Source organism: Rhinopithecus roxellana, chromosome 15 (assembly GCF_007565055.1).
Source record: "Rhinopithecus roxellana isolate Shanxi Qingling chromosome 15, ASM756505v1, whole genome shotgun sequence".
In the NCBI taxonomy this organism is placed as follows: domain Eukaryota; kingdom Metazoa; phylum Chordata; class Mammalia; order Primates; family Cercopithecidae; genus Rhinopithecus; species Rhinopithecus roxellana.
The window spans coordinates 73,851,638-73,879,160 of NC_044563.1; the positions used below are offsets into that span (position 1 = coordinate 73,851,638).

General features: G+C 40.9%; 1 protein-coding gene and 1 non-coding gene across 6 annotated transcripts in view; both read right to left on the reverse strand.

Moving 5' to 3' along the window:
* JHY (junctional cadherin complex regulator) overlaps positions 1 to 27,523 on the reverse strand; it is a 72,447-nt gene that overhangs the window by 17,228 nt on the left and 27,696 nt on the right. For 4 of the 5 annotated variants that reach the window (XM_030918803.1, XM_010356457.2, XM_010356458.2 and 1 more), the window contains exons 4-5: positions 13,120 to 13,233; positions 3,200 to 3,858 (exon numbers count right to left, since the gene is read on the reverse strand). In XM_030918803.1, coding sequence (XP_030774663.1) covers positions 3,200 to 3,858; positions 13,120 to 13,233 — 773 coding nt within the window. The remainder of the gene's footprint in view (positions 1 to 3,199; positions 3,859 to 13,119; positions 13,234 to 27,523) is intronic. The other variant, XM_030918804.1, reaches the window with a different exon arrangement.
* Positions 11,153 to 11,292, reverse strand: LOC115893821. Its single transcript, XR_004053859.1, has one exon. It is a non-coding gene; the product is annotated as a U4 spliceosomal RNA (small nuclear RNA).

The following is a 27,523-nucleotide window of genomic DNA, read 5'->3' on the forward strand; positions in this document are numbered from 1 at the left end:
GTGGCTTCAGATTTCTCAACAGCAACACTGGATGCAAGAAGGCAATTCTGAGGGACAATGATTTTCTTTCTTTCTTTCTTTTCTTTTTTTTTTTTTTTGAGACGGAGTCTTGCTCTGTCACCCAGGCTGGAGTGGGCGACATCACAATCTTGGGTCATCACAACCTCCACCTCCCGGGTTCATGCCATTCTCCTGTCTCAGCCTCCCGAGTAACTGGGATTACAGGTGCTTGCCACATGGCCGGTTAATTTTTTGTATTTTTAGTAGAGACAGGGTTTCACTATTTTGGCCAGGCTGGTCTCAAACTCCTGACCTTGTGATCCACCCGCCTCAGCCTCCCAAAGTGCTGTGATTACAGGCGTAAGCCACCGTGCCCAGCCAATTTTCAATCAAGAATTCTACAATCCTCTGCCAAGCTACCAATCAGGGGCGAGGGCAGAAGAAAGATAATTTCAGCAAGATCTCAAAACACTTACTTCTCAAGCAGTGGAGGATTTTCTCTACCAAAATCAAACAGGAAACTAAGAAAGAGAACGGGGATGTAAAAAAACAGGAAGGAGAAGAGTGAAGAGAGTCTCCATGAGGACATGGAGATTCTCAAGGATAATAGGAGCACAACAACAGCGGAATGCAGTCAGAAAACAAGTGTGGCACAAGACACTGGCACGCTGAGAACTGACCATCACCCTGTCCCCTGTCCTTAGACTACATTTTCAATCTGAAAAAAATCACCGAAAGGGGTGCTCAAACAAACTAAGGAAAATGTGAGATACTGAAAAGAGAATCCTATCAGAAGAAAGGCAAAGGGAATCCTCAGCAGAACAGCTGAGTAGCAAGTCTAGAAAGAGAAAGAAAGTAGTCTAGAAAGTCGAGCTCCGAGAAAGAGACAAGAATTGAGAAATTGCCAGATGTGGTTGTCCTTATGGAAACTTACACTAAGAGGCTACTCAAAAGTGTAGGATCAATTAACTATATGTACAGAGAAAATTAAGCAAAAGAAGCCCAGGAGGTTGAGGTTGCCAAAAAGATTAAAAAAAAAAAAAAGGAAATGAAAAGAGGGACATGATTATAGATATAATAAAGGTGGAATAATATTAAAGTTATTTAAATACTACAAAAAGTTTTATGACAGTACATTTTAAAGCTTAGCATCAAAGAAAAATATTTCCTAGAAAAATATAATTTATTAAACTGACTAAAGTGAAAATGAAAAGACTGCAGTCTTATAATGATTATAGTAAATGCATCAGGAGTTTAAAATCTGCTCACAAACAACAACAAAAAGCCAAACGAAACCCACTTATGGCCCAATAGTTTTAGAGGAAAATCCTATCAAACCTTCAAGTAACAGATAAGGCCAATTGTATATAAAGTGTCCAGAGGATGCAAAAAGAGGAAACAGTCCTCAACTCATTTTATAAGGCTGGTATTTTCTTGATAATCCACCCAGTCAAGGCCACTGGCAGATAGGAAAATTATAAGCCAATCTCACTTCATGTATATGAAAATGTTAAATCTTAAACAAAGTGTTAACACATCAAATCAAGCAACTTATTAAAAATGCAGTATGACAAATTGGGTTAACCCTAGGAATAAAAGGATAGTGCGTCATCAGAAAATCTGGTAACATATTTCCGTACATTAAAGGATTAATGGAGAAATGTTTCAATAAGTGCAGAAAAAGTATTTGATAAAATCAAATACCCATTTATGTTGAAAGTTATTTGCAAAGAGGAATAGGAGGAAATTTCCTATCTATCATCTATCTATCTACCAAAAACTAAATATTATTTTTAATGGTAAAAGTGTTAGAAACAATCTTTCTAAAATCAAGAAAAAAAGACAAAGATGTCTGCTATTTATCACGATCTCTTCTAGGAAGCTAACTTTAAGCCTTATTGAATCTACATTCCATACCACCAAGTGTAGCACTTAAATGTTCTTTGATCACCTCACAAGGGAGTAATTGTCTTCCTACTTTGAAAGTAAGTTCCTTGAAGGGGACTCACACACCATACTTCTTTTGTACCTTGTATAGCATTTAGCACTGTAGCATTATATTCAGCATGTTAGGGATGTAGAAAGGATGGTTAATTGAAGTACACCAAGAAATGGTGCCTGAAGTAATTTTTAAAATAACTTTTATTCTCCTGTTTATAGAAGTTATACATCTACATTGTAGGGAACTTGAACTGTTCTGAAAATATAGAGAATAAAATTTTAAAATCCCAATCTCTCTTGCTAGAGATAACTAGTATTGATGTTCTGGTGAATTTTTCTTCTTCTGTGCATATTTTAACACAGTAGAGCTCATACTCCCTAGATATAATTTTTTTTCCACCAGTGTCATTCAACCCAAGGTGTAATTTTGTACCTTACTATTTTCTTCCTATAGAAGCATTTCCTCATAACCATAATTTTTAGTGGTTCCATGATACTAAATATCATAATTTACCTAAACATTCCCTATTGTTGGATTTTTAGGTCACTTCTATAAATGATGATTTTTTTTTTTTTGTATGTGCATATTTTTCTGTATTTTAGATTATTTTCTCAGGATAGGCCAAGATAATGTTGGAGATCATTTGTTTCCTCCAAACATTACTTGCAGCCCTCAAAAAAACACTGATGTTTTTTGACTGGGTCCCTCTGTCCTTGTCTCCCTCCAACTTCTAGTTTAACTACAGGGGAAAAACAGAGGAGACAGGGAAGAGGAAAAGAAATCCATCAAAAGTAGACTCTTGGCTGGGTGCTGTGGCTCACACCTGTAATCTCAGCACTTTGGGAGGCCAAGGCGGGTGGATCACTTGAGGTCAGGTGTTCGAGACCAGCCTGGCCAACATGGTGAAACCCCATCTCTACTAAAAATACAAAAATTAGCCCAGTATGGTGGTGAACGCCTGTAATCCCAGCTACTTGGGAGGTTGAGGCAGGAGAATTGCTTGAACCCGGGAGGCGGAGGTTGTGATGAGCCAAGATTACACCACTGTACTCCAGCCTGGGCAACAGAGCAAGATTCTGTCTAAAAAAAAAATGGACTCTTTGAGGCAGGAATCAGAGCTAAGGAAGTTGTTAGGTGAACTCTTCTTCTCACCTAGCCATCCTTATGAATTCCCCTTGCCCTTCTCCCTCTCCAGTTTTTCTGCAGCAGTCTCTGCTTTCTCCTCTAAAAAACCACTTGAGAAAAGGGAATTCTTACCATAACATTTCTAAGTTCTTGTATTTTGTCTCTGTGTAAGGCTGTTTGGGTTGTTTCTTATTTTCAGTTGATCCATGAACATCTCTGTGATAAACCAACTGAGAGCCTTTCTGGCTCAAGAGCACGTGTCTCTTAAAGGAAAGTTCATTAAGGTTGTTCAAATCCGTGTCAGAAAGGGTGTGTAGCTGCTGGTATGAAAATCTTTTCTCTTCTTGGTCTTTGTGTCCTCTTTCTTTATTAACATTCAGTCCAGAGTCATATCCAGTAGAGTTTTTATATAAGACCTTGTCAAAAGCCTGTTTTGGTGGAGCAAATGTATTGGAGGTTTCTTTGAGATTCTGGCTCCTAGGTGCCCTTGAAGCTTGTACATCATTGTTAGAGGCATGCATAATCACAATCAATTCAGGCTTTGGTGAAGTATCAAGAGGCTTATTTTGGTTCTGTTGCTGCCTGGGAGGGTTATTCTGGTTCTCCGGACTGGCAGTCACCTCTTCCATTGTGAAAGACTTCAGGCCATTTTGGTGTTCATGCTGTTTTCGAATCTTGGGCTTGGCTGGTCTTCTGGAAGGCTGATGGTCATTCACTGTTTCAGAAGGCTGCCCTCTTGGTACACTGCTTGATTTTGTGCTTTCATATTGAGACCAGTGTTCCTGGTAATTCTAGAGAGATATTTTTGGTTAATGTAAAATCAGAAGACTGGCACTCTTCACAAATTTTAAATTAGTGTTTTTCAAATTGGGGACTGGGAAGCTGACTATAGAACCGAAAGCAGATACAGAAAAAGTAGAGGGGGTGTTTTTTTTTTTTTCCTAATTTCAGGGCATTGGAGAGTTCATAACTGAGTGATTCCTCCTGGAAATTTAGGATTATAAGCCTAGAAAGAAATAGAAAGCTTAGAACGGGCTTTATATTAAGGACAAGTCTTTGGCTTAAAAGTTTAAGTTTTAAAAGTTAAGTCTTCGACTTAAAAGTGTCGCCAACTTGGGGGATGGGGTGGGGAAGCTTTACTTCGAGAGATACGGAGAAAGTACAAACGTGAATCTACATCACAATATATACGCTTATTTTAAGTAACATGAATATTTTTAAAAATCTTAACCAGAAAACACTAATAATTTGCTTTATAAACCAAGTACAAATCTAATATTAAATACAATTCAGATGATCAGATCTTTTTACCCATGCTGGTCAGAAGCTAGAAATGACCTCTTCACCAGATGAAACAAATTAGATTTTATTCAGAGGATTATAAAAGAGTCTGTGCTGTGATAGGACATCTGTGAGGGTTGTTTTGCTTCTGTTCCTCAATATAGCCTGCGCTTAGGCAATCAAACATCTGGGGGAAATATTTCAATTTCAGAACAGTCTTTATGCTTTTCAAAGTCTCCTAACAACAAAATGTACTCCTGGTATAATAGATACACTATGTAACTATATTGTGCTATTGCCATTTAGAAATATTTTCCAAGGAATAAAGCACTCATTACTTTGTGAAAAACTGGCTGAGTTAAGAGGCCTTTGCAAAGAATGATTAAATGCTTACTGAAAACAGTAGGATGACCATATGCATCAGTGTGTTATAAAACTGCAATATATTTCTTCCTTTCTGAACACATATATTTAAAAAATCTCTTTAGCTTTTATCTATAAAACATTAACTGAAAAATGCAGCAGTTGGATGAATGATTATTTTAGTTTGCTAGAAAGAATGATCAAATTACTGTGATAAGAGTTCAGCTTTGGGCCGGGCGCGGTGGCTCAAGCCTGTAATCCCAGCACTTTGGGAGGCCGAGACGGGCGGATCACGAGGTCAGGAGATCGAGACCATCCTGGTTAACACGGTGAAACCCCGTCTCAACTAAAAAAAAATACAAAAAACTAGCTGGGTGAGGTGGCGGACACCTGTAGTCCCAGCTACTCGGGAGACTGAGGCAGGAGAATGGAGTAAACCCAGGAGGCAGAGCTTGCAGTGAGCTGAGATCCGGCCACTGTGCTCCAGCCTGGGCGACAGAGCGAGACTCCGTCTCAAAAAAAAAAAAAAAAAAAAAAAAAAAAAGTTCAGCTTTGATTTCTCGTTTCTGATACATTCTGATACAACCACTAAGACTCATCTTATTCCTGTATAATATTAAGCAGTGTTCTATTTCTAGTGAAATCACGTTATAATAATGTTGATTGTTAAATTTAAAATAGCAATATACAATGTTACTTATTATATCATATTTTTAAGACATAATGACTTCTAATTTGAAATTTAGAAGCTGTTCTTTTGAGAATTTGAGCTTTCTAGGGGATTGGCCAGGCTCTGATTAGCTCCTACATACTTTAAATTTTTACTTGTGGTGCTCCAAAAAAAGGGAAAACTTATTTTCTGTATTCCAGGTAAATTCCAGGTATTCCTTTCATGCAGTAAATTGAGTTACTTGTGGAAATGTGGGCAGGAAGATTCTGCAAATACATAACGCCAAGAAAATCCTTTCTTGCAATGGATCCAGAAAATAATTGCTATTTTACAATGTTATAGGTGTGGTCATGGAACATAGCAGCTCTTTTTATGACTGGCAGTGCTGTTCGTGAAGGTCAAAAATGCCCCCCTTGACTGTGACCTAAAAATATTAATTGATGCTGATAATGTCATTCTTTTCAATATTTGTTCAGCCTTTAACTCACTAGAGAAGTAACCAGGATGCTGCCATCTAAATGTACTTTCCCTAGTTTTCTCTCTTAATTTTCACCAAAAAAGAAAATACTAACTTCTCAGAAATTTCTTGGGTACTAGATCTGAAATCCTGGGTTACCACTTGATCCTAATCACGTTATTACCTTTGCTGCTGACAATCCAGATCACAATAGCACACTTCACAGGGTGCTTTGACAACAAGGCCAAGGACTCATCATTTTACGAAACTTCAATTGTCTCAAGTGTTAAATCTTCCATTCACATAAATATAAGTGCCCAGAGATGGCATTTCAGTCCCCAGAAAGGAAGCCATTTATGGGCTCAATACGATTTTTCTCACCTTCCAAGCAGCCTACTTGAGATCTGTGGTTTACTAAAGATTTATTACCCTATAATTGGGGCATCAGGTGTCACTCTTTAGGTGGCAAGACCTGAGTTCCCTGAAGTTAATATACAAAGCCATTCTCAGACGATTTAATCTCCATCAGCACTGAAATCCTCTATTCCATCCTGCTGTCACTGGGGTTCTTTTGTTACTAACACTCGCAATCAGTACATACTCCATGCACTTAGAATAACTGCTTAATGGCAGTAGGTTTTTGCGTCACACGTGGAGTGTTAGCATGGGGGGATCCTGATGCCTAATGCTGGGATGATCATTTCTTAGTAGGACTCATCCTCAGTTATTAAGTAATGCTCATTCATACTGTGCCACCCAAGAGAACTTTGTCCCCAACCCTGTGAAAGGCAGCACCTGGTTGTTTCTCTTTTATGACTTTTCCTTTCACATGTCATAAGCAGACGGGACAATGCCCGCTCTGATCGCAACCAAAAAGTTCATCTGCTTCAACACAAAAGCCACTCCTGCTCTTAGTTAACCTGACTCAACCACGGAGTCCCGAGAGTTGTGCCTGGGCTCCGAGATCAGCTCTAAAGTGGAGAAATCTCCATTGTGTTCCGCTTTTCTGCTGTGTTTATGAACAATAAGACATGAGTACTTTAAGCCTGAGATACAAATTCCATCTGACAATATTAAGAGAATCTCAAGCAAAAATATTAATTGGCTCTAATTTTCTCTGTGGGTAAGGAAGAACTCTGTGTTCAGATGAATAGAAGCAGCACAGATCTATTGACAGTGTTGGAGGCAAAACCAAATTAAAAGCTTTTTGGAAAGGTTAATCAGGATTTGATTGCAAGGGCTTTCATATTAATTCGTAAAAGATCCTACATATCTCTAATACTATCATTATCTTTCTTTGCCTGGAAAGCTAAGAGTTATTTTAGAGGGGTAAGAAAGAAAACATCCTATTTATCCTTTTGAAACATTACTTACTTGGGGAACCTCTTGTATTTTTCTACTGACATGTTTCTTGCCTGGTGCCATGGTTTGAACGTTTGTGTCCTCCCTAAACTCGGACGTTAAATCCTAACCCCCAAGGTAATGCTATTTAAAGGTGGGGCCTTTTCAAGATGACTAGGTCCGGAGGGCAGAGCCCTCCTGCATGGGATTGATGTCCTTATAAAATAGGCTCGAGGAAGCTCATTCACCCCTTCCATAGTGTGAGGACACAGTGAGAAGGCGGCACCAATGAACCAGGAAGCAGATCCTCACCAGACATGGAAACTGCCAGTGTCCTGCCCTTGGACTTCCAGCTTCCAAAACTGTGAAAAAAATTAATCCCTGTTGTTTCCAAGCCACCTGATCTATGGCATTTTGTTATAGCAGCACAAACAGACTAAGATACCTGGTTAAGATCTTAACCAGTGGGAATGTGCCCGTCACATTGCCCAGCAAGAGTCCTGAGCCTTATACATACTGCATTCAGTCTGGGCACACACACAACCTGAGCGGGATTCGGAAAACTCGTGAAGATTCACAGGCAAGCACGAAGCGATTCAGGACACTAAGGCCTATGTGTCAAGGTTAAATGAAGAGAGATTACTTGGCTTCAAGTGAAGGCTCTAGGCATGGATAAGACTCTTTTTTTTTTTCTTTTTTGTAATTTTAGTAGAGACGGGGTTTCACCGTGTTAGCCAGGATGGGTCTTGATCTCCTGACCTCATGATCCATCCGCCTCAGCCTCCCAAAGTGCTGGGATTACAGGCGTGAGCCACCACGCCCGGCCAAGACTCTTAAATAGAATATGATGATGACTTGGCTTCAAGTGAAGACTCTAGGCGTGGATAAGACTCTTACATAGAATATGATCATGACCATCATTCTCAGTATTTTAAAAGTAAAAATACATAGGCTGAAATGGTCTCAGGCATATCTTCTCTCTTTCCTCGCCCTCTCTCTGGTTTCTCATTCTTTCTAGCATGTAAATGTATTTAAGTCTCTCCTGTGAAAAGAAGGAAAGAAACATTCACTTGATGCCATTCTCTGGTTAAATCCTATCTCTGTCTTGGCCAGGCACAGTGGCTCACACCTGTAATCCCAGCACTTTGGGAGGTCAAGGCGGGTGGATCACTTGAGGTCAGGAGTTTGAGACCAGCTTGACAAACATGGTGAAACCCCATCTCTACTAAAAATACAAAAATTAGCCGGGCATGGTGGCGTGCACCTGTAATCCCAGCTACTCAGGAGACTGGGGCAGGAGACTCACTTGAACTTGGGAGGCAGAGGTTGCAGTGAGCCAAAGTCATGACACTGTACTCCAGCCTGGGTGACAGAGCAAGATCCTGTCTCAAAAAACAAAAGCAAAGAAAAATCTATCTCTTTCTCAATTCACAGCTGGGCATCTTGATGGTGTAGACTGCACTGGTCTCTGCTCCCCATCTCTCATGCTGACCTCTGTCCCCTGCCATAGAGCGTTCCTTCTCCCCATCCCGCTGAAACTGCTCTGTTCAGGACATCAATAAACTTTTAGTCACCAAATCCTGTGGGCACTTTTTTCTTGAACTTTTCATTTTCAAGTTATTTCAAACTTACAGAAAAATTGCTAGTACAGACAACTCTAAAAGATTCTTATCCAGATTGAACAATTTTAAACATTTGGTCACATTTCATTGTTTTCTCTGTCACTCCACACATAAACACACAAATATACATCTATATACAGATATGTAATTATTATTGCTTGCATTTTTGGTATTTAGCTTTTCCAAGCCATGGAGCCTTCCTTACATATGAGTTACATGTGTAATGCCCCTTGCACGGCACCTCACTGCTGCATACCTGCTTAGATTGTGAACAATGTCTTCTTCAGTCTGAGTCCTGGGATGCATTAGGCAGACAGCAGCCCTTACCAACTATGTCAACTTTTCCCTCCCTAGACCACAGAAACAGCAGCCAGGGCTGTCATGGTTCCTTGTTCCTCCTCCCACTTTCATACCTTTGCCCGCATTTGTCCTTCCACAGGGAGCGGAGATACTGACTCCTATGGGGGGTATTTCTCTGTCTTCTTAGGGCAGAATTAGGTGCTCTTTTAGTTCCACTGCATTTTGTACCCACGTCCATATTGCTGCATTATAATGATTACATAACCATGTTCCCACTAAAGTATTGAACTCCTAGAGGGGAGGTACTGCTTTAAAAAAAGATAACCTTGGCTGGGCACTGTGGCTCTTGCCCGTAATTCCAGCACTTTGGGAGGCCAAGGTGGGCAGATCACCTGAGGTCGGGAGTTCGAGACCAGCCTGACCAACATGAAGAAACCCCGTCTCTACTGAAAATACAAAATTAGCTGGGCATGGTGGCGCCTGCCTGTAATCCCAGCTACTCAGGAGGCTGAGGCAGGAGAATTGCTTGAACCTGGGAGGTGGAGGTTGTGGTGAGCTGAGATCGTGCCATTACACTCCAGCCTGGGCAAGAAGAGTGAAACTCTATCTCAAAAACAAACAAACAAAAAACAAACTTTCTTCAAGTTTTATTTATTGTTTTAAAGAATTTTTGTTGTTGTTGTTGTTGTTTTCATATCTTTTGGGCCAGGCACCTAATCCACAGTGCCTGGAATACAGTAGATAGTCAATAAATATTTTGTTGTGTTAAATATTTTGATTTTGCATAAAGATATTTCACATTAGTGAGGGTTATTGTTGTTAGGGTAGGCTTATGAAACTTTGAAAATCATTTTTCAAGAAAAAAATTTCAAATGAGGCCCATTTTCCCTTGGAGATACACTAAACAATCTTTTTATCTGTATTTTGTATTTTGTATTTTTTAGAGACAGAGTCTTGCTCTATTGCCCAGGCTGGAGTACAGTGGCATCTGTAACATCGAATTCCTGGCCTCTAGCAATCCTCCTCCTTGGCCTCCTAAAAAGCAATAGGATTATAGGCATGAGCCACTGTGCCTGGCCCATGATCTTTAAATGTATCTTTAATCAGTCAGTAAATATTTATTGAGCATCAGTATTGGGCAAAGCATTGTGGTAGGGGATGTAGAGAAAAATACAATCAGTACCTTTAAAGATCTCGTAGTATAGTGGGTACAAAAGAAACACAGGCGCAGTGGCTCAGGCCTGTAATCCCAGTACTTTGGGAGGCCCAGGTGGGTGGATCATCTGAGGTCAGGAGTTCAAGACCAGCCTGGCCAACATGGAGAAACCCCGTCTCTATTAAAAATTCAAAAATTAGCTGGGAGTGGTGGTGGGCACCTGTAATCCCAGCTACTCAGGAGGCTGAGACAGGAGAATTGCTTGAACCTGGGAGGTTGAGGTTGCAGTGAGCCTAGATCCTACCACTGCACTCCAGCCTGGGCAACAAGAGCAAAACTCCGTCTCAAAAAAAAAAAAAAAAAAGAAACAAAGGCAGCAGCTAATGAGACATGGTCAAATATGGCAGGCCCTGAGCCAGTGGTCCAGACTATAGACACAGCAGGAGCTGAAGGCAGAGGAGCAGGGTGAGAGAGGCTGGAAATCTCCATGCAGAGGTGGCCCTTGAGGAGGCACTGAAAAGAAGGCACTGGGCTTGGGTAGTTGAAGAGGAAAAAGAAAGGCAGCCTGAAGTGTCTGTGTCCCAGAGTGCTGGGCCGGTGTGTAGCATGCAGTGGGCAGTCCACAAATCCTTTCCACCTAAAGAATGGGAAACATCCCTTAGGCCATTCGTTGTTATTGTCATTTTAGGTCTAACACTTTTTAGATGTTTTGCTCCATGTCTTCATTCAGGAATGGGTTATAAGCACATTAATTACAGTATACGCAAAGAATAAAAAGCATTCTTTTGGCTTTCTTCTGATTTTCTTCTGTACAAAAGTTTTACTGCCTCTGTCAAAGATCATGCCATCAATCAAGCACTGTGATTTTACCTTGGTTATTATCATTTTTTTTCGGTCTTCATAGAGACTATCCAAAATTGCCAATGCTGGCTATATTTCAAGTCGTCACGGCAGATATTAGGAAAAGTTTTCAGTTAGCAATAATTGCACCTTGTATAAATCTCACTGGTTATGATATTACCACTGGGCAAAGCTTTTTACCTTGATCTTTTTATCATTAGCTGAGAATCCTATGGGTTTCCTTAGTGACAATTATGAAAGCTACAGGTTGCAATAATCTTACATGCTTCAAATGTATTTTCTATAATAATTTAAATAATTAGACATACATGGTCACAGAATTCTAGCATTTTGCAGCTGTGATAGACCTTGAATCCTTCATTTAATAAAGAAGAAACTTAAGGCTTTGAAAATATTGAGATTTGCCCAGTCATGCATCAAGTAAATAGCAGGTTGAGGCCCAGAAATTCATCTCTTGTGACCCAGCCCATTTTCCATAATGCATGGCAAACCTTAAGGTATTTCCTTTGTCCCCAGTTCCTGTTGACCAAGCTCCCCTGGCTCTCTATCAGGTCTGGTAGTGGATCCTGTCCTCTACATCCCACAGTCATGAGACACTTCAGTCCCCATCATCTTAACTTCTAGGTGTGGCCTCACTGGCATCAACTTTCAGGAAGCTCTGGGTGAATGAATTTTTATTTCTTTTTTTGCAACTCTTAAGAGCGGCCTGGAGGCCACTGGGGAGGAAAAGAGATGATTCGGGCTGTCCCTTCTTTCTAACCTCTCTGAAACTGGGATAAAACTTATTATTATTTTTTTACTATGTTTATCACCGTACATAGTTTTAACTGATGTCAACAGGCTCTACAGGTTCAGTAATTTCAAAGGACTCATCTCTTCTTAGGCAGGGATAAAACCTGGTCCAAGGGTGGCTCCACATACACGGGTCAAGAAAAACCTGAGCTTCTGGTGCTTTTTCTGTCTTTTCCTTTTTTTTTTTTTTTTTTTTTTTTTGAGATGGAGTCTTGCTCTGTCGCCCAGGCTGGAGTGCAGTGGCATGACCTTGGCTCACTGCAACCTTCGCCTCCCAGGTTCGAGCAATTCTCCTACCTCAGCCTCCTGAGTAGCTGGAACTACAGGTGTGTGCCACCATGCCCAGCTAATTTTTGTATTTTTAGTAGAGTCGGGGTTTCACCACATTGGCCAGGCTGGTCTCGAACTCCTGATCTTGTGATTCACCCACCTTGGCCTCCTAAAGTGCTAGGATTATAGGCGTAAGCCACCGGGCCTGGCCTAATCTTTGTATTTTTAGTAGAGATAGGGTTTCACCATGTTGGCCAAGCTGGTCTCGAACTCCTGACTGACCTCAGGTGATCCACCCGTCTTAGCCTCCCAAAGTGCTGGGATTACAGGTGTGAGCCACTGTGCCCAGCCTTTTTCTGTTTCTTCTAGAAAAACAGTGTGGAGAATTTCAGAAAAATCTTCCTGAAATCACATTTATGATTTCAAAGTAGTACACCCATGGCCAAAAAGGATGTCATCATGCTAAATGATCAGTTGGTAAGTTTTTATATTTTGAAAATGAGGGTTTGGTGAGGCTCTGGGAGTTCCCATCCAGTTTTCAGGAATAGTGTCCCCATTGTCTAGGAATAATAAGTAACTGCCAACTACAAAAGGAATCAGACTTGGGAGCAGCACAGAATTGGACAATTCTTTGGAACTGTGATTTTTCCTGCATGTCTTTCCATGCCTTCTTTCTGTGTGGGATTCTAACTCAGTATGTTGAAAGTGTGAAATGACTGTTTTCTTCCAGCAAACAGAACCCTTGGAAAAACAGGTAGGGTTGGCTGGCTGAGCAGGCAATGGCTCCTCTGAGCAGAAGCCGGTCTTACCCGTAGGAAAGTGGGTAATTATTCTCAAGCATAAAAATAAACCCTTAAGTGATAAGAACTCAGCCACGATCATTACTTATATTCAGCAGTATTGCTTGAAACACACTTAAAATGCAATCTAGCAGGTAACCTTTAGCTGTTGTGCTCTTTGATGCCATTTGTCTTCAGGATCGATGGCAGCATTTTCAATTTCCTTGGCATTCTGAATAGACGTCTTGTCTGTTACTCTGACAGGGTAGGAGATCTAGGTAGGTAAAACACATACAGCATGTTAACTGGATTCATTTTAGTCTTAGAGCCATGGGACTCAAGTCAGTGCACTCTAGAAAACGGTCCTGCTGGGCTAGGTTTTATTTTCAGTTAATTTCAAGGATTCATCAGGGACCTGACTGTTCCCAAGGAAAATGGGAATAAACAATGTTTTATCTTGCAGACACGAAGAGAAAACTGGTGCCTTAAGGTCAAACTATTACTTACTTTACATGCTCAATACATACTCAGGAGACCCAATTTTAGAACAGTTATCTGAACTGGATGCAGCAAGTAACGTTTGATCATGCCAATAGAAACACCATGAAATAACACTACACGCTGAGATGATGACGACAACAGAAATAACAATGTTTTTACACGTGGAATGCTCGTGGTGTGCCAGCATCTGTCCTAGGCCCTTAGCATACAACGTTCTCAGGTAATCCTCACAACCACCTTATTAGGTATGCATATGTTACTACTCCCTTTTTGCAAATGAGGAAACAAAGGTACAGAGAGGTTAAGTAATTTGCCCAGGATCAACAGCTAGTAAGTAGAAGAGCTGGGTGGTCTTTCTCTGGAGCCTGCACATGCAACAGTGTTGCTAACTCACTTATTAGAAATATCCTAGACCTGCACGATTAGTAGTTTTGGTACTCAGAGAATTTGAATAATGTAAAGTCGGTGGTTCTCAACTTTAGTTAGATATTAGAAAAACCGAGGAAATTAAAAAAAAATACTAATGCCCTGATCCCACCTCAAACCCATTAAATCATAAGCTCTGGGAGTGGCCCCAGATATCAATATATTTTAAAAGTTCCCTATCTACTATTTAAAAAAAATTTTAAGTCCAGACGCGGTGGCTCATGTCTATAATCAAAGCACTTTGGGAGGCTGAGGCAGGTGGATCACGAGGGCAGGAGTTCAAGACCAGCCTGGCCAAGATGGTGAAATCTCCATCTCTACTAAAAACACAAAAATTAGCCAGGCGTGGGGGCCAGTGCCTGTAATCCCAGCTACTCAGGAGGCTGAGGCAGAGAACTGCTTAAACCTGGGAGGTGGGGGTTGCTATGAGCTGAGCTCATGCCACTGCACTCCAGCCTGGGTGACAGAGTGAGCCTCTATCTCTAAATAAATAAATAAATAAATATTAAAAAGCTCCCCAGGTGGGTCTAATCTGCATCCAGGTTTGGGAAACATGAATGAAGGCAGCTACACAGGATTAGGTCCCTAAGTTATTTAAGGGCCCTTCATTGCCTCCATTAGTTACCTGTTTTAAATCAAGAAAATAGTGTCTGTGCTATGTGACATTCTAGCCCTCAGGATGTGCTGCAGGAAGCAAACGTAAAGCTATGCAATCTTAATGCTGGAAAAGATTCCGGAGACAATCCAGTTCTCCAGTACATCCACACCATCCCTGGTAGATGTTTACTCACTGTCCGCCTAAATTCATGCCCCATGTCCTGGCAAGACTTACCTGTTTGTCAGTATTAGTATGTTTAAAGATCTTCTATGGGTTGAGGAGGAGAAATCTGTTTCATGCATGATGAACATATTGCTCCCTAACTGAGCACAAACTGAATGCCAGAAAGTTCTTCCTTATATGCGCAGATATATGTCTCTGTATTTTCTATGCCTCTGCCCTCTGGAATAACACAGACCAGACTAACCCCTTCTTCAGACAACAGTTCTGCGCGGGTAGAAGCTGACCCTGGTCTCCTGTGAGCCTGCTCTTATTTAGAGGACGGACTGTCTCATTCCCCTGTGCGGCAGTACTCAGGTCAGCCTCCTCTGCCCACTCTCTGTTCCACTGCCTAGAAATGCTGTTAAGTCTCTCCCCTCAGAACTGATGTAATTAGTTTTAAAATTTAGATTTAGGACTTGACATGCATTTTGTTACATTTCCTCTGGCGGGCTGTGTAGTGGAGAAGCAGCAAGGTGTATGACTAGAAAGAACTTGGGTTTTGGGATCTGTCCTGTTTGTGTTCAGATCTTCTGTCTGCTGTTTACTTTGACTTCAGACTTGTATTCAATACAGAAAGAGGTAAAATATTTGTTAAATATTAAGTGATAAGTAAATATTTGACAATGAAGACACCCTCATTCCTGACCACTCAGTGTGGCTTCCCTGTACAAAACACAACATGTTGTTTCTTTTATTTCAGGTGTAACCTTGCTTCTACCGGAGCTGTCTCTATTAACTTTGCTAAAGTAACTATCACAATTACTGTACTTATATATATAGAGAGATAGGCCAGATAGACAGTGTGAGCGTTTGAATACTTAAGGTTAATCTGAAAGTGGGGAAAATGTAAAAACTTTTTAACATTTTTGTGCTTGAATTTTCATTCCTAAAACACAAAACAAAAACAGACTATTTGATCGTGGAATTCTGATTACAAATGGAACTAATCACCAGGTTTTGAATGATTAACCTACATGGCAAATGGAAAACTTCACATCATGAAAAAGTTCAACTGGTGCTGAAATGAAAAGCTTAGAACTATAAATGAGCTATTTCTCTTCTTTCTCTCTGTCTCTCTTTCTTTACCCCCCCCCCCCGCCCCCCAGATCTTGCTCTGTGGTCCAGGCTGGAGTGCAGTGGCACAATCTTGGCTTACAACCTCCGCCTCCTGGGCTCAAGGGATTCTCCTGCCTCAGCCTTCCAAGTTGCTTGGACTACAGGCATATGCTACCACGCCCACCTAATTTTTGTATTTTTAGTAGAGACAGGGTTTCACCATGTTGCCCAGGTTGATCTCAGACTAATGGACTCAAGTGATCGGCCTGCCTCCTAAAGTGCTGGGATTATAGGTGTGAGCCACCAAAGCCGGCTATTTATCATATTTCTATCTCAGTCCCTCTCACAGTGCTAGTTCAAGATGAAACACTAGATCATTATAAAAGTATTAGATTTCACAACTTTTCTCAACGTTATGGCAAAGGTTTCAATCCCATGTGACCATGATGTTCAACAGAAACACGACTCATTTAAAAGAAAAATTGACTCTATCTTGGAGGAGAAATGAAGGTCAAGAGTAAAAAACCTAACTAAGCTGACTTAGCAGGCAAGGAAATCATCCTTTTCAAACCTCAAAGTGGAGATGACTCAGAGAAACTGTCGTCTGGAGCCTGGGAAAAAAGGAAGTTGAACTCTTTCATAGATCTGCCATGAGGATGCTGATTCTCTGACCAAGCTAAGTGTCTAAGAAATAAAGGGGACTTAGTTTAGTTAATTCAGGTTATTACTGTTGATACTGTTTGATTGACAATGATGGAATCTCTTATATAGCACTGGTGAAAAGTTTACAAATGAAAAATACAGTGTCCCACGCTTCCTCTTCCAGAAAATGTAGGATATACAATATTTCCCTCCACAGGCTGTTTTGGTAGAACACAGCGGCTGAATCACCCCGGTAAGATCCCTGGGCAAGTAAAGCATACTTTTACATTATCTCTTTCAAAGTGGAATGGGACACAACCTCTGCCAGCTATTTTTTTTTTTTTTTTTGTGAACCATTCTATTAATACCAATCAAATCGAGAAAATGATCAAATGAAATTGCATTTTGAGCATCATAAGCTGTGTAATGTCTATTCTGTTAAATTGGGGCCTATAATTGCTTCTCTACTGAAAAGATACAACAAAGACAGCAATCATGGCTTGTCATTATCCCAGACTAGAAAACCGGCCTTTGCAGGGAGGACTTCAAAGGCTTGTGGTTCTCGAATTGCATTTGGCTGCTATTGTTGAAGCGCAGGCAATCTTGATGAGGTGTTTACACTGAGGTAAGGCGCAGAGCAGAGCGGCTGAGTGCCTGGGTCTAGAGCCATTAAAAAATTGTACATTATGTTCCTTGCTTTGAAGTGAGGGTTTGTAGGTAGGAAAGCAACTCAGATTGAGTACAGCTGAGCTAGATTGGGCTGCTACTTCTTGCTCAAAGAAACTCATCAGGTTCTTAGAGAATCAGACAGCACTACAAAAAAAGTTGATGCTTTACCAAGAGCTGTATGTGAGTCGAATCCGCGTAGACACACTGAAACATGTTTAAATAAGGACGTTACCATTAAGTTCTGCAATCACTGGAGGTTTTGCCTTTTTTCCTTTATATTGTTTTTACTACTGACCTTATGTTCAGATGTTGTGGGGGGGCCCACATTAATTTATTGGGTTCTTTGTTACTCTCATTCTTTGACAGTATTGACAACTAGCACATATCCTAATTAAATAGAGTTGATTTTTTAAGTAGTGTTAGCTTACCATCATTCCAACACCTATTATTCAATTCCCTGCTTCCAGGCATAATACTGGATTCAGTGAGCATTTCTCGATTAACTTGGCTAAGGAGTGAGCTGAAGTATTTATTTCTCTACCCTATTTCTAATATACCTTGCTGTGTGTCGATTCACACCTGCTCACGGCAGCACTGCTGCCACCTGTGTTTATACACAGCCAGCAAAAGAGGCGGAGACACAATGATAGAAATTGTCTGCCAGTCTGCCATTGTGAGGTTGCAACCCTGATATTTAGCACAGCTGTTTCAATTATCCAAAGGTTCGTATTATTCAGCTGTTTAGAGGCAAAGGACATGAAATATTTTGGCTCTGCTGTTGGCCATAGTCTCCATTCCTATAGATTGCCTCATAATGTATTTAGCATGCACATGTTCAGTGAGAACTGGATGACTCTGAAACCCCCTTTTTTTTTTTTTTCGTATTTTTAGTATAGACGGGGTTTCACCATGTTAGCCAGACTGGTCTTGAACTCCTGACCTCAGGTGATCCGCCCACCTCAGCCTCCCAAAGTGCTGGGATTATAGGCGTGAGCCACCATGCCTGGCCATGAAACCTTTGAATATATTTTTTTCTACATTCATTTTCAGCATCAGATACTTGAACTTTAAAAAGCCCCAAGCTAATGGTCAGTCGCCTACTTAAAAACCCTTCAATAGCTTTCCATTACCCTCAGTCTTCAAAGACTTACAAGGCCCTGTGGCCTTGGGTTCCTGTCTACTTCTTCAGCCGTGGCCCCTTGCTCTCTTCCTGCTGTACCTTTCGGCTTTGCTGATGCGCCAGGGGCACTATTGTCTCTGGGTCTTTGCATAGGCCATTCTTTGCCTGGAAATTCAGTTATTTAGGGAATTTCTTTGCCCTTTCACTTCACTTACTCTTTTTTTTTTTTTTTTTTTTTTTTGAGACAGAGTCTTTCTTTGTTGCCCAGGCTGGAATGCAGTGGCATAATCTTGACTCACTACAACCTCCGCCTCTCAGGTTCAAGTGATTCTCCTGCCTCAGTCTCCCAAGTAGCTGGGATTACAGGCGTGCACCACCATGCCTGGCTAATTTTTGTAATTTTAGTAGAGATGGGGTTTCACCATGTTAGCCACGCTGGTCCTGAACTCCTGACCTCAAGTGATCCACCACCTGAGCCTCCCAAAGTACTGGGATTACAGGCGTGACCCACTGTGCCGGGCCCACTTCACTTATTCTGACCCATCCCATCCACCGTTCAGCCTTGGCTGAAATGTAACTTTTTCCAGAAAGCCTTCCCTGCCACCCCAGAGGGAGCTACAATAGTTGCATCTGAGCTCATGGCCTTAGTACTCTGTACTTTTCTTTTGTAACAAGTATCACCCTGGTAATTGTTTTTTTTTTTTCTCCCTATGCACTGTAAATTCCAGTCAGGCAGGAAAAAGGAGGGACCATGTGCAGGGCTGTCTTGCTGTATGGCTCTAGGGATACTACTCATCTGTGCTATGCTCTGAATGTGCCTGGCATCTAGATGGTCAATAAATACAACGACATGAAAAGATCAATCTGGGTTGCTCACTGAACTTGCATTTATATCAGAATACACATAATCTACTTGTTTATCTGGTAGGATGTGTGGTTTATTTTAAAGTCAGGTAGCCAGCTGTTGACAAAATAAGGTGGAAACTAGAACTTTTATCTTCCATTCCACTCTCCCTTGTTCCCAGTTTCAGTCCCTGAAATTTGCATTTGCTACTCCCTCTTCCAGAAATCTTCTTCAAATATTCGCATGGCGGGCCCGCTCACCTCCTTCATATCTTTCTCAGGGAGACTCTGCCTCATAGTCCATTTAAAGTTGTGATTTCCCACCACCTCAGCAATCCTTAGCAGTTCTGCCCAGCTTTATATCTGTCTTTACCTCCTTAAAATATAGAACTTATCATGCACCAATGCACTAATTTATCTGTTTTGTCTGTTGTCCATCTCCTACCTCAGGAGGCCTGGGATTTTTGTCTGTTTTTGTTCAGGGATGTATCCCAAGCACCTATGACAATGTCTGACACATAATCATCTCTTAATAAATATATGCTAGGCTGGACGCAGTGGCTCACACCTGTAATCCCAGCACTTTGGGAGGCTGAGGCAGGCGGCTCACTTGAAACCAGGAGTTTGAGACCAGCCTGGCCAATATGGCAAAACCTTGTCTCTACTAAAAATACAAAAATTAGCTGGGTGTAGGTGGCTCATGCCTGTAATCCCAGCTACTTGGGAGACAGAGGCATGAGAGTCATTTGGACCCAGGAGGCAGAGGTTGCAGTGAGCTGAGATGGCGCCACTGTATTCCAACCTGGGTGACAGAGTGAGACTGTGCCTCCAAAATAAGTAAATAAGTAAAATAAAATAAATAAATACATACTAAATGAATAATAGCCTTTTTCAAGAATGTGAAAGAGATTTTTAGGAATATCTCATATAACTTAGAGAAAGGTTGATTATCCAGCAATCTGAACTCTCCCTAACAAACTAAGAATATTATGTAAGGGTGACCTCTGAATGGACGCATTAGAGATTAAAAAAAAAAATTTACAAAGCTCACACATTGCACTGAAATTACTCCATTACTAAAATTCTTCAATGAATTCATACGACTGAGAGGAAAGGCCTAACATTTTAGCACAGTGGTTTTAAAATTTCAGCATGTATCAAAATCACTTGGAAGGCTTGTTAAAACACAGATTGCTGGACCTCACCCCAGAGTTTCAGACTCAGGATTTTGGGATGGGGCCCAAAAATCTCCACTTGTATTAAGTTCCCAAGTGCTGCTGATGCTCCTGGTCCGAGGAACACAATATGAGAGCTTCTGCTTTAAAATGACATACAAGGCCTACATGAAAGACGTCTGCCAATTTCTCTAACCTAAATATCCATATTCTCATCCTCACAATCTAGCCACATACAACTACAGCACTATCCACCTTCTCCTTAACTAACTCACTGGATGAAGTGACATTTTCTAGTCTTGAAGATATCCTGAGGCCATAGCTAAATGCTTACGGCTGCTAGGCTCTCTCTAGTACACCTTGCGACTTCTACTTCCACTTGTTGAGTTGTATGTTTACCAAGAGTCTTTTCCATTTGTTCCCAAACCTGTTTATTCCTACTGTACCTGTTGTTAAAATTATGAAATTTATTTAAAGATTAGATAATCTGAAGAAATCTGAGCATGAATAGAGAGGCGTTATATTCATGAAAACTTAGTTAAATGATTTAGAATGACCCAATAAAAGCAAATGACAAAATAACATGTTGGGGGCGGGCGGGGGGAACTGTAAAAAATTAGGGGAAACATTCACCACAAAAACCTAGCGATTATGGCCAGGTGCAGTAGCTCATGCCTGTAATCTCAGCTCTTTGGGAGGCTGAGGTGGGAGCATCCCTTGAGGCCAGGAGTTTGAGAGCAGCTGGGTGAAACCCTGTCACTACTAAAAATACAAAAATTAGCTGGACATCGTGGCAGGTGCCTGTAATCCCAGCTATTCAGTGGCTGAGGCATGAGAATTACTTGAACCCGGGAGGCGGAGGCTGTAGTGAGCCAAGATCGTGCTACTGCACTCCAGCCTGGTTGACAGAGGGAGACTACATCTCAAAAACCAAAAAAAAAAAAAAAAAAAAAAACAAAAAACCACACACACCCCTAGAAATTATGTTCTTAAATTGTTTCTTAAGGTTTTTTAAGTTTGTACTCTGCTCTCAAGAAATCAAAACTGCAAATCATAGATGCTCTCAAACTGATGCAAGAGAAACAATGACACTCCAGTTAGTAGAATCTGCACTGGTAGAAAAGACCTTGGCCCCTCAGTAAAAAAAAAAAAAAACTGGTGAATCAGTGTGTATTTATATAGTTTAAGTGAAACTCAAGTACTTATGGTATATAGTTACCATTTTTCATATCTGCTTTAACCAATTTAAAAACAATTTTATTAATATATAATGTTCATACATATTTACGGGGTATATGTGATATTTTGTTACATATACAGAATGTGTAATGAACAAGATATTTGGGGTATTCATCACCTCCAATATTTACCATTTCTTGGTGTCGGGAACATCTCAAATGCTCTCTGCTAGCTACTTTGAAATATACAACACATTTTTACTAACTACAGTCACCCTAACTTTGTTATGGAACATTAGAATTTATTTGTTCTATCTAATTGTATGTTTGCACCAATTCATCAACCTCTCTTCATCTTCCCTACCCCTGAGACCCTTCCCAGCCTCTGGTAACTATCATTCTACCTTTTACCTCTGTGAAAACTTTGATTTAATTGACAAACTATCAGTTCCTGACCAGCAGTATGGAGGTTTCTTCTGTACTGACAGCTTTCTACTGAAACAGTGTTCTTTCACAACTTCATGCCATTGACCCTGCCCCCTTTGCCTGCAGTGCCCTTACTACCCACTTCCACCTGTTAACTTCTACTTTTTAGGGCTGGGTGCTGTGGCTCATGCCTGTAATCCCAGCACTTGGGAGGCTGAGGTGGGTGGATCACTTGAGGTCAAGAGTTCAAGACCAGCCAGGCCAACATGGTGAAACCCCGGGCTCTACTAAAACTACAAAAATTAGCCAGGCGTGGTGGCAGGAACCTGTAATCCCAGCTACTTGGGAGGCTGAGGCCGGAGAATCCCTTGAACCCGGGAGGCAGAGGTTGCCAACAGTGAGCCGAGATCGTGCCACTGCACTCCAGCCTGGGTGACACAGCAAGACCCTGTCTCAAGAAATACAAACAAAAATACAAACAAAACAATACCCTTCTTCGTTTTAAAGAATCAGTTCCATGATTGCCTTTTGTGTGAAGCCCTCTCTGACTTCCCTGGACAGTCAGGCACCTTTTCTTCCAGGTTCTTTGGGACCTTATCTGATACTAGCACAGCAATTTTCACTTGGCATTGACTGTTTACATGTCTGCTTCCAATTCGGCCATAAGCTCCTTAAGAGCAGATACAGACAGCAGCAGAAAATTACCGCAGACTCATAGCAGTCTGGGTCATTCAACAAAGAGGCAAAGAAGCGATCACATTGCCATAGCTTCTTACTTTGCTACAGAATGGTGCAATATGACCCGTGTAAGGAAGCATAGAATTATTAGGTACGCTAGGTACATTTTGAAAACTATCCTTAAAAATGATGAAAATGATAGAAATTTATGTTAAATTTCTGGTTTTCAAAGGGGCATGCTTTAGTTATGTAGATTTTTTTATTTTATTTTATTTTTTCCTTTTGAGACGGAGTCTCACTCTGTCGCCCAGGCTGGAGTGCAGTGGCGCGATCTCGGATCACTGCAAGCTCCGCCTCCCGGGTTCCCGCCATTCTCCTGCCTCAGCCTCCCGAGTAGCTGGGACTACAAGCACCCGCCACCACGCCCGGCTAATTTTTTGTATATTTAGTAGAGACGGGGTTTCACTGCGTTAGCCAGTATGGTCTCGATCTCCTGACCTCATGATCCACCCGCCTCGGCCTCCTGAAGTGCTGGGATTACAGGCGTGAGCCACCGCGCCTGGCCGGAAATTTTCTTTCTTATGGATCCCTCTTCAATAATGCCAAATTAATGAAGTGTCACTCTATAGATCATACAAATTGGTAGTTTAAGCAGCCAAGTGCTGAACAGTGCACACAAGAAAGAGGCCTTAAAAATGGCTTGTATTGAAAAAAATCATAAAGTTCAATTGAAATTATGCTGTCATAAGTAAGTGCTCTTGTAGTAATAGCAGAGGGCAAAATAAGAAAATTTATCAATCGATGAACATCTGTAGAGTTCCTATTCTGTAGAAGAATAATTTTTATAAGTATAATAGGATAGGTGGGACTCAAAACACCACCAACCTGGAAGAATCCTATAAGAAAAGAATTCTATGTTTCTAACCAAATATAATTACAAAAAGATGACCATAACTTAAATAAAGGTAAAGCTTAATCTTATAAACAACCAAAAGTTTCACTAAATTTAAAACTATGAGAAAGAGCAATATATCCTTTAGGTGGTAACCTTCCACATTAGGAGACTGACTGTAAATTTAAACCAAACATTCAATAATAAATATAACTTATATTTATATAGGGCTGTAAGATTATAAAAAGCTTTCACATAGCATATCTCATTTGATTATCTCAACACTCCTCAGTCTGTGGTAAAAGGCAAACATTTGTAATTTTAATGAGGAAGAATAAGACTCAATAAGAGTTTGTGATTTGCCATGGCTCCAAATGGGACTCAAATCAGGTCTTTTGACTTCAAATTCTGGTGTTTAACTGCACAAGTTCTTGTTAATCCCCGCCTCTGCTTTTTTTTTTTCTTTTTTCATTTGGAAAACAATGAAATTTTGTACCAAAGAAAAACTATTTAAAACTTACATTTCTTCATCAAATATTTAGCTAGTGCTTGCTGTACGCCAGGATCTGGGAATTCAAAGATGAACAAGCCCATGATCTTAAGAAGCAGTCATCTGTACATGATGAAGACAGAGCACTGCGGAGTTATGGGTTCTGCAGGAGATGTTCAGGAATGAGGGAGGTGATGGAAGGAGGATCTTCAAAGAGCCTTTACAAAGGCAGAGACATATGAGCTGAATCTCAAAAGGAGAATAAGGTTTTCCTAAGCAAACAAGCCAAGGCAAGAGTAGCCCATCAGCATGAACAAAGAAGGGGCTAAAGGAAATGCTGGGTCTGGGCTCCGTAAGTTCCTGGAGTATGGCCAGGCGTGAGACACAAGTAGGGAGTGATGCAAGATGAGGCTACAGGAGCAGAAAGGAGCCAGGTCAGGAGGGGCCTTTCGTACCACTCTGAGAGTTTGAATTTTATCTTGAAGGTAACACGGTGTCACATTAAGCAATGTTGAAACAATTGCCCTATGAAATTGTCCTTCAAAACTAAAGTACCAAATATATGATCCAGGGTTATTAATAAATTCCTTATTGTAAAGTGTAAATATTTGAAACGGTATCTGAGACCACATGCAACTGTTAAATACTGTCAACTAGTTGCATACAAGATTGTAGGGTTCTGTAATCCCTAGGACAGTGTTTGATTGACGGGGGACCCTCAAGAGATAGCATGGTGAGTGTGCCGTGTGCCTGGATAGGCCGCCTAGGTAGGCAGTCTTTTGAGAGTCTTACCATCGAATGGCCTCCTAGGGCATGTGGACGTTATTGTTTTGCCTGCACTTTGTTCTTACTCTGTCTGAAGTTATATCTCTTTCATTTTGAGGCAATGTAGCCTTAAAAAAGGAGAAAGTTGGTCGGAAGGGCCTCTTCCCTGAGTGGCATCTTCTCCTGTGGTGTAAGGAGTGCCTAATGGTAATGAGTGTCTGCCCCGAGTCGGTAGCTTTGTATACATTCTTCAAATAGCCCTCCAAAGCATATCATATATTCCTTGTTTGCTTCCTCCATATATAGATGAGGAAGGTGAAGGGAGGTTTATTTTTATTTATTCTTAATTTTAATTATTTTCTCCTTTTTTTGAGACAGGGTCTTACTCTGTTATCCAGGATGGAGTGCAGTAGTGAGATCCACTCACTGCAGCCTTGCCCTCCCGGCTCAAGCGATCCTTCTGTCTCAGCCTCTGGAGTAGCTGGGAATACAGGCGTACCCCATTGTGGCCAGCTAACTTTTGCATTTTTTTGGTGGAGATGAGGTTGAGCTGATATGGGCTATGCTGAAGAGCCAGGATTGAATCCAAGATTGACTCTTAAATCAGTATTTTGTTTTGGTTTTAGTTTTTCTCCCACAATATTTCGTTGTTCCCTAGCAAAAACGCTGCTACCAGGGATGGGGCCAATCAAAGCTCTTCCTCTAGATCTTGCATACTTTTCTCCTTCTCATCCATTCGCACCTCCACTTGAATGATATGTCCTCAGAGAGACCTTCCCCAAGCACCTGGCTAGACATCCCAGTTTACTTTTTTTTGTTTTTGTTTTATATGGAGTCTCTCTCTGTCACCCAGGCTGGAGTGCAGTCGCAAGACCTCGGCTCACTGCAACCTCCACCTCCCAGGTTCAAGCAATTCTCCTGCCTCAGCCTCCTGAGTAGGTGGGATTACAGGTGCACACCATGAGGCCCAGGTAAGTTTTGTATTTTTAGTACAGATGGGGTTTCACCATGTTGGCCAGGCTGGTCTCTAACTCCTGACCTCAGGTGATCTGCCCACCCAAGCCTCCCAAAGTGCTGGGATTACAGGCGTGAGCCACTGCACCTGATCCCCAGTTTATTTATTAAAGTCATCACTTTATTAAATAAAGGACTTTATTCCCTTTCATTACTTTTCTTTTTTTTTTTTTTTTTTTTTTTTTTTTTGTTTGTTTGTTTGTTTGTTTGTTTGAGATGGAGTTTTGCTGTTCTTGCCCAGGCTGGAGGGCAATGGTGAAATCTTGGCTCACCACAACCTCTGCCTCCCGGGTTCAAGTGAATCTCCTGCCTCAGCCTCCTGAGTAACTGGGATTACAGCCATGCATCACCACGCTTGGCTAATTTTGTATTTTTAGTAGAGATGGGGTTTCTCCATGTTGGTCAGGCTGGTCTCGAACTCCTGACCTCAGGTGATCTGCCTGCCTCGGCCTCCCAAAGTGCTAGGATTACAGGTGTGAGCCACATTACTTTCTTAAATACAGTTTATTCAATCTCTTTTGAGGTATTATCAGTATCTGAAATTATTTTGTTACATGGTTCTAATCTTTGCCGTATGACTGGAATATAAACTCCTTCAAGATAGGAGCTCTGCCTGTCTTGTTTTCTGTTAATATCCCAGCATTGAGAAGAGTACCTAATATTTAATACATATTTGGTGCTCAATAAATATCTGTTGGCTGACTGACCTGCTGTCTCAGCAACAGCCACAAAGATGTGTTAATCGAAGGTAGGACTGTGAATTGTTTGTGACTTTATATTATCTTGACTATAGGCCATTCAATAACCATATCACATTTGTAAATGATGTCTAATTTCTTTCCAAGAAATTACAAGAGTTGAATAACACGTATAAAGCATTTCTAACTCTTTTCTAAACCCATACTAAATTTCATCTTCATCAGTCTTTAAAGTAACATTAGAATCAAGATAGAAAGGTAGTTCATTTTTCAAAACACAGTTTTCTTTAACCGTGGATTACAAATGGACTCAAAGTGGAATGAGTTTCGGACAAATACTTTAGGCTAGTGAACAAATCATGAATAAAAGTAAGAACTGATTATTCACCAGCGAAGTTCCTGCCTGACCGTGATACTTAGGTGCCCTCTAGTGTGTGTTGGTTTTTATATCGGTTCCTCGCTTCACACATCATGTGATTAAGATTTTGTCATGTATTCAAAGGTGATTTTTCCAATGTATTTTAATGTACAATCAGCAGATCTATGCAAAATGGCAAAAGATTGCAGAACAATTGACTTTAAAAATCAACAGTTCTACCCTAAGCATTAATTACAAGCATAAAATGCAATTTAGGAGGGTGAGCAATCAGGGGTGTGAAATTATATGGGTTACTGCAAAATTTATATTATAAATGTCTCCTCCTATTTTTGTTGCGATTTGCCATTTTAATTTTTAAAAGGTAATACATAAGCATGGTTCAAAATTAATAGATTTGAAAAGGTACACAGTAAAAAATTGTGCTCCCGCCCATTTCCCCTCCACCCCTTACAATTAACTACTTTTGTAGCCTTCCACAATTTCTTATGCATGCCATGCAAATGTAATATATATTTTTATTCCTCTGCATTTTTTTGTTTTTGTTTTTTTTGGAGACAAGAGTCTCACTCTGTTGCCCAGGCTGCAGTGCAGTGCTGCCATCTCGGCTCACGGGCAACCCTGCCTCCTGAGCTCAGGCAATTCTCATGGGCCTCCTGAGTAGCTGGGATTACAGGCACCCACCATGACACCTGGCTAATTGTTGTATGTTTTAGTAGAGACAGTGTTTCACCATGTTGGCGAGGCTGGTCTCAAACTGCTGACCTCAAGTGATCCTCCTACCTCGGCCTCCCA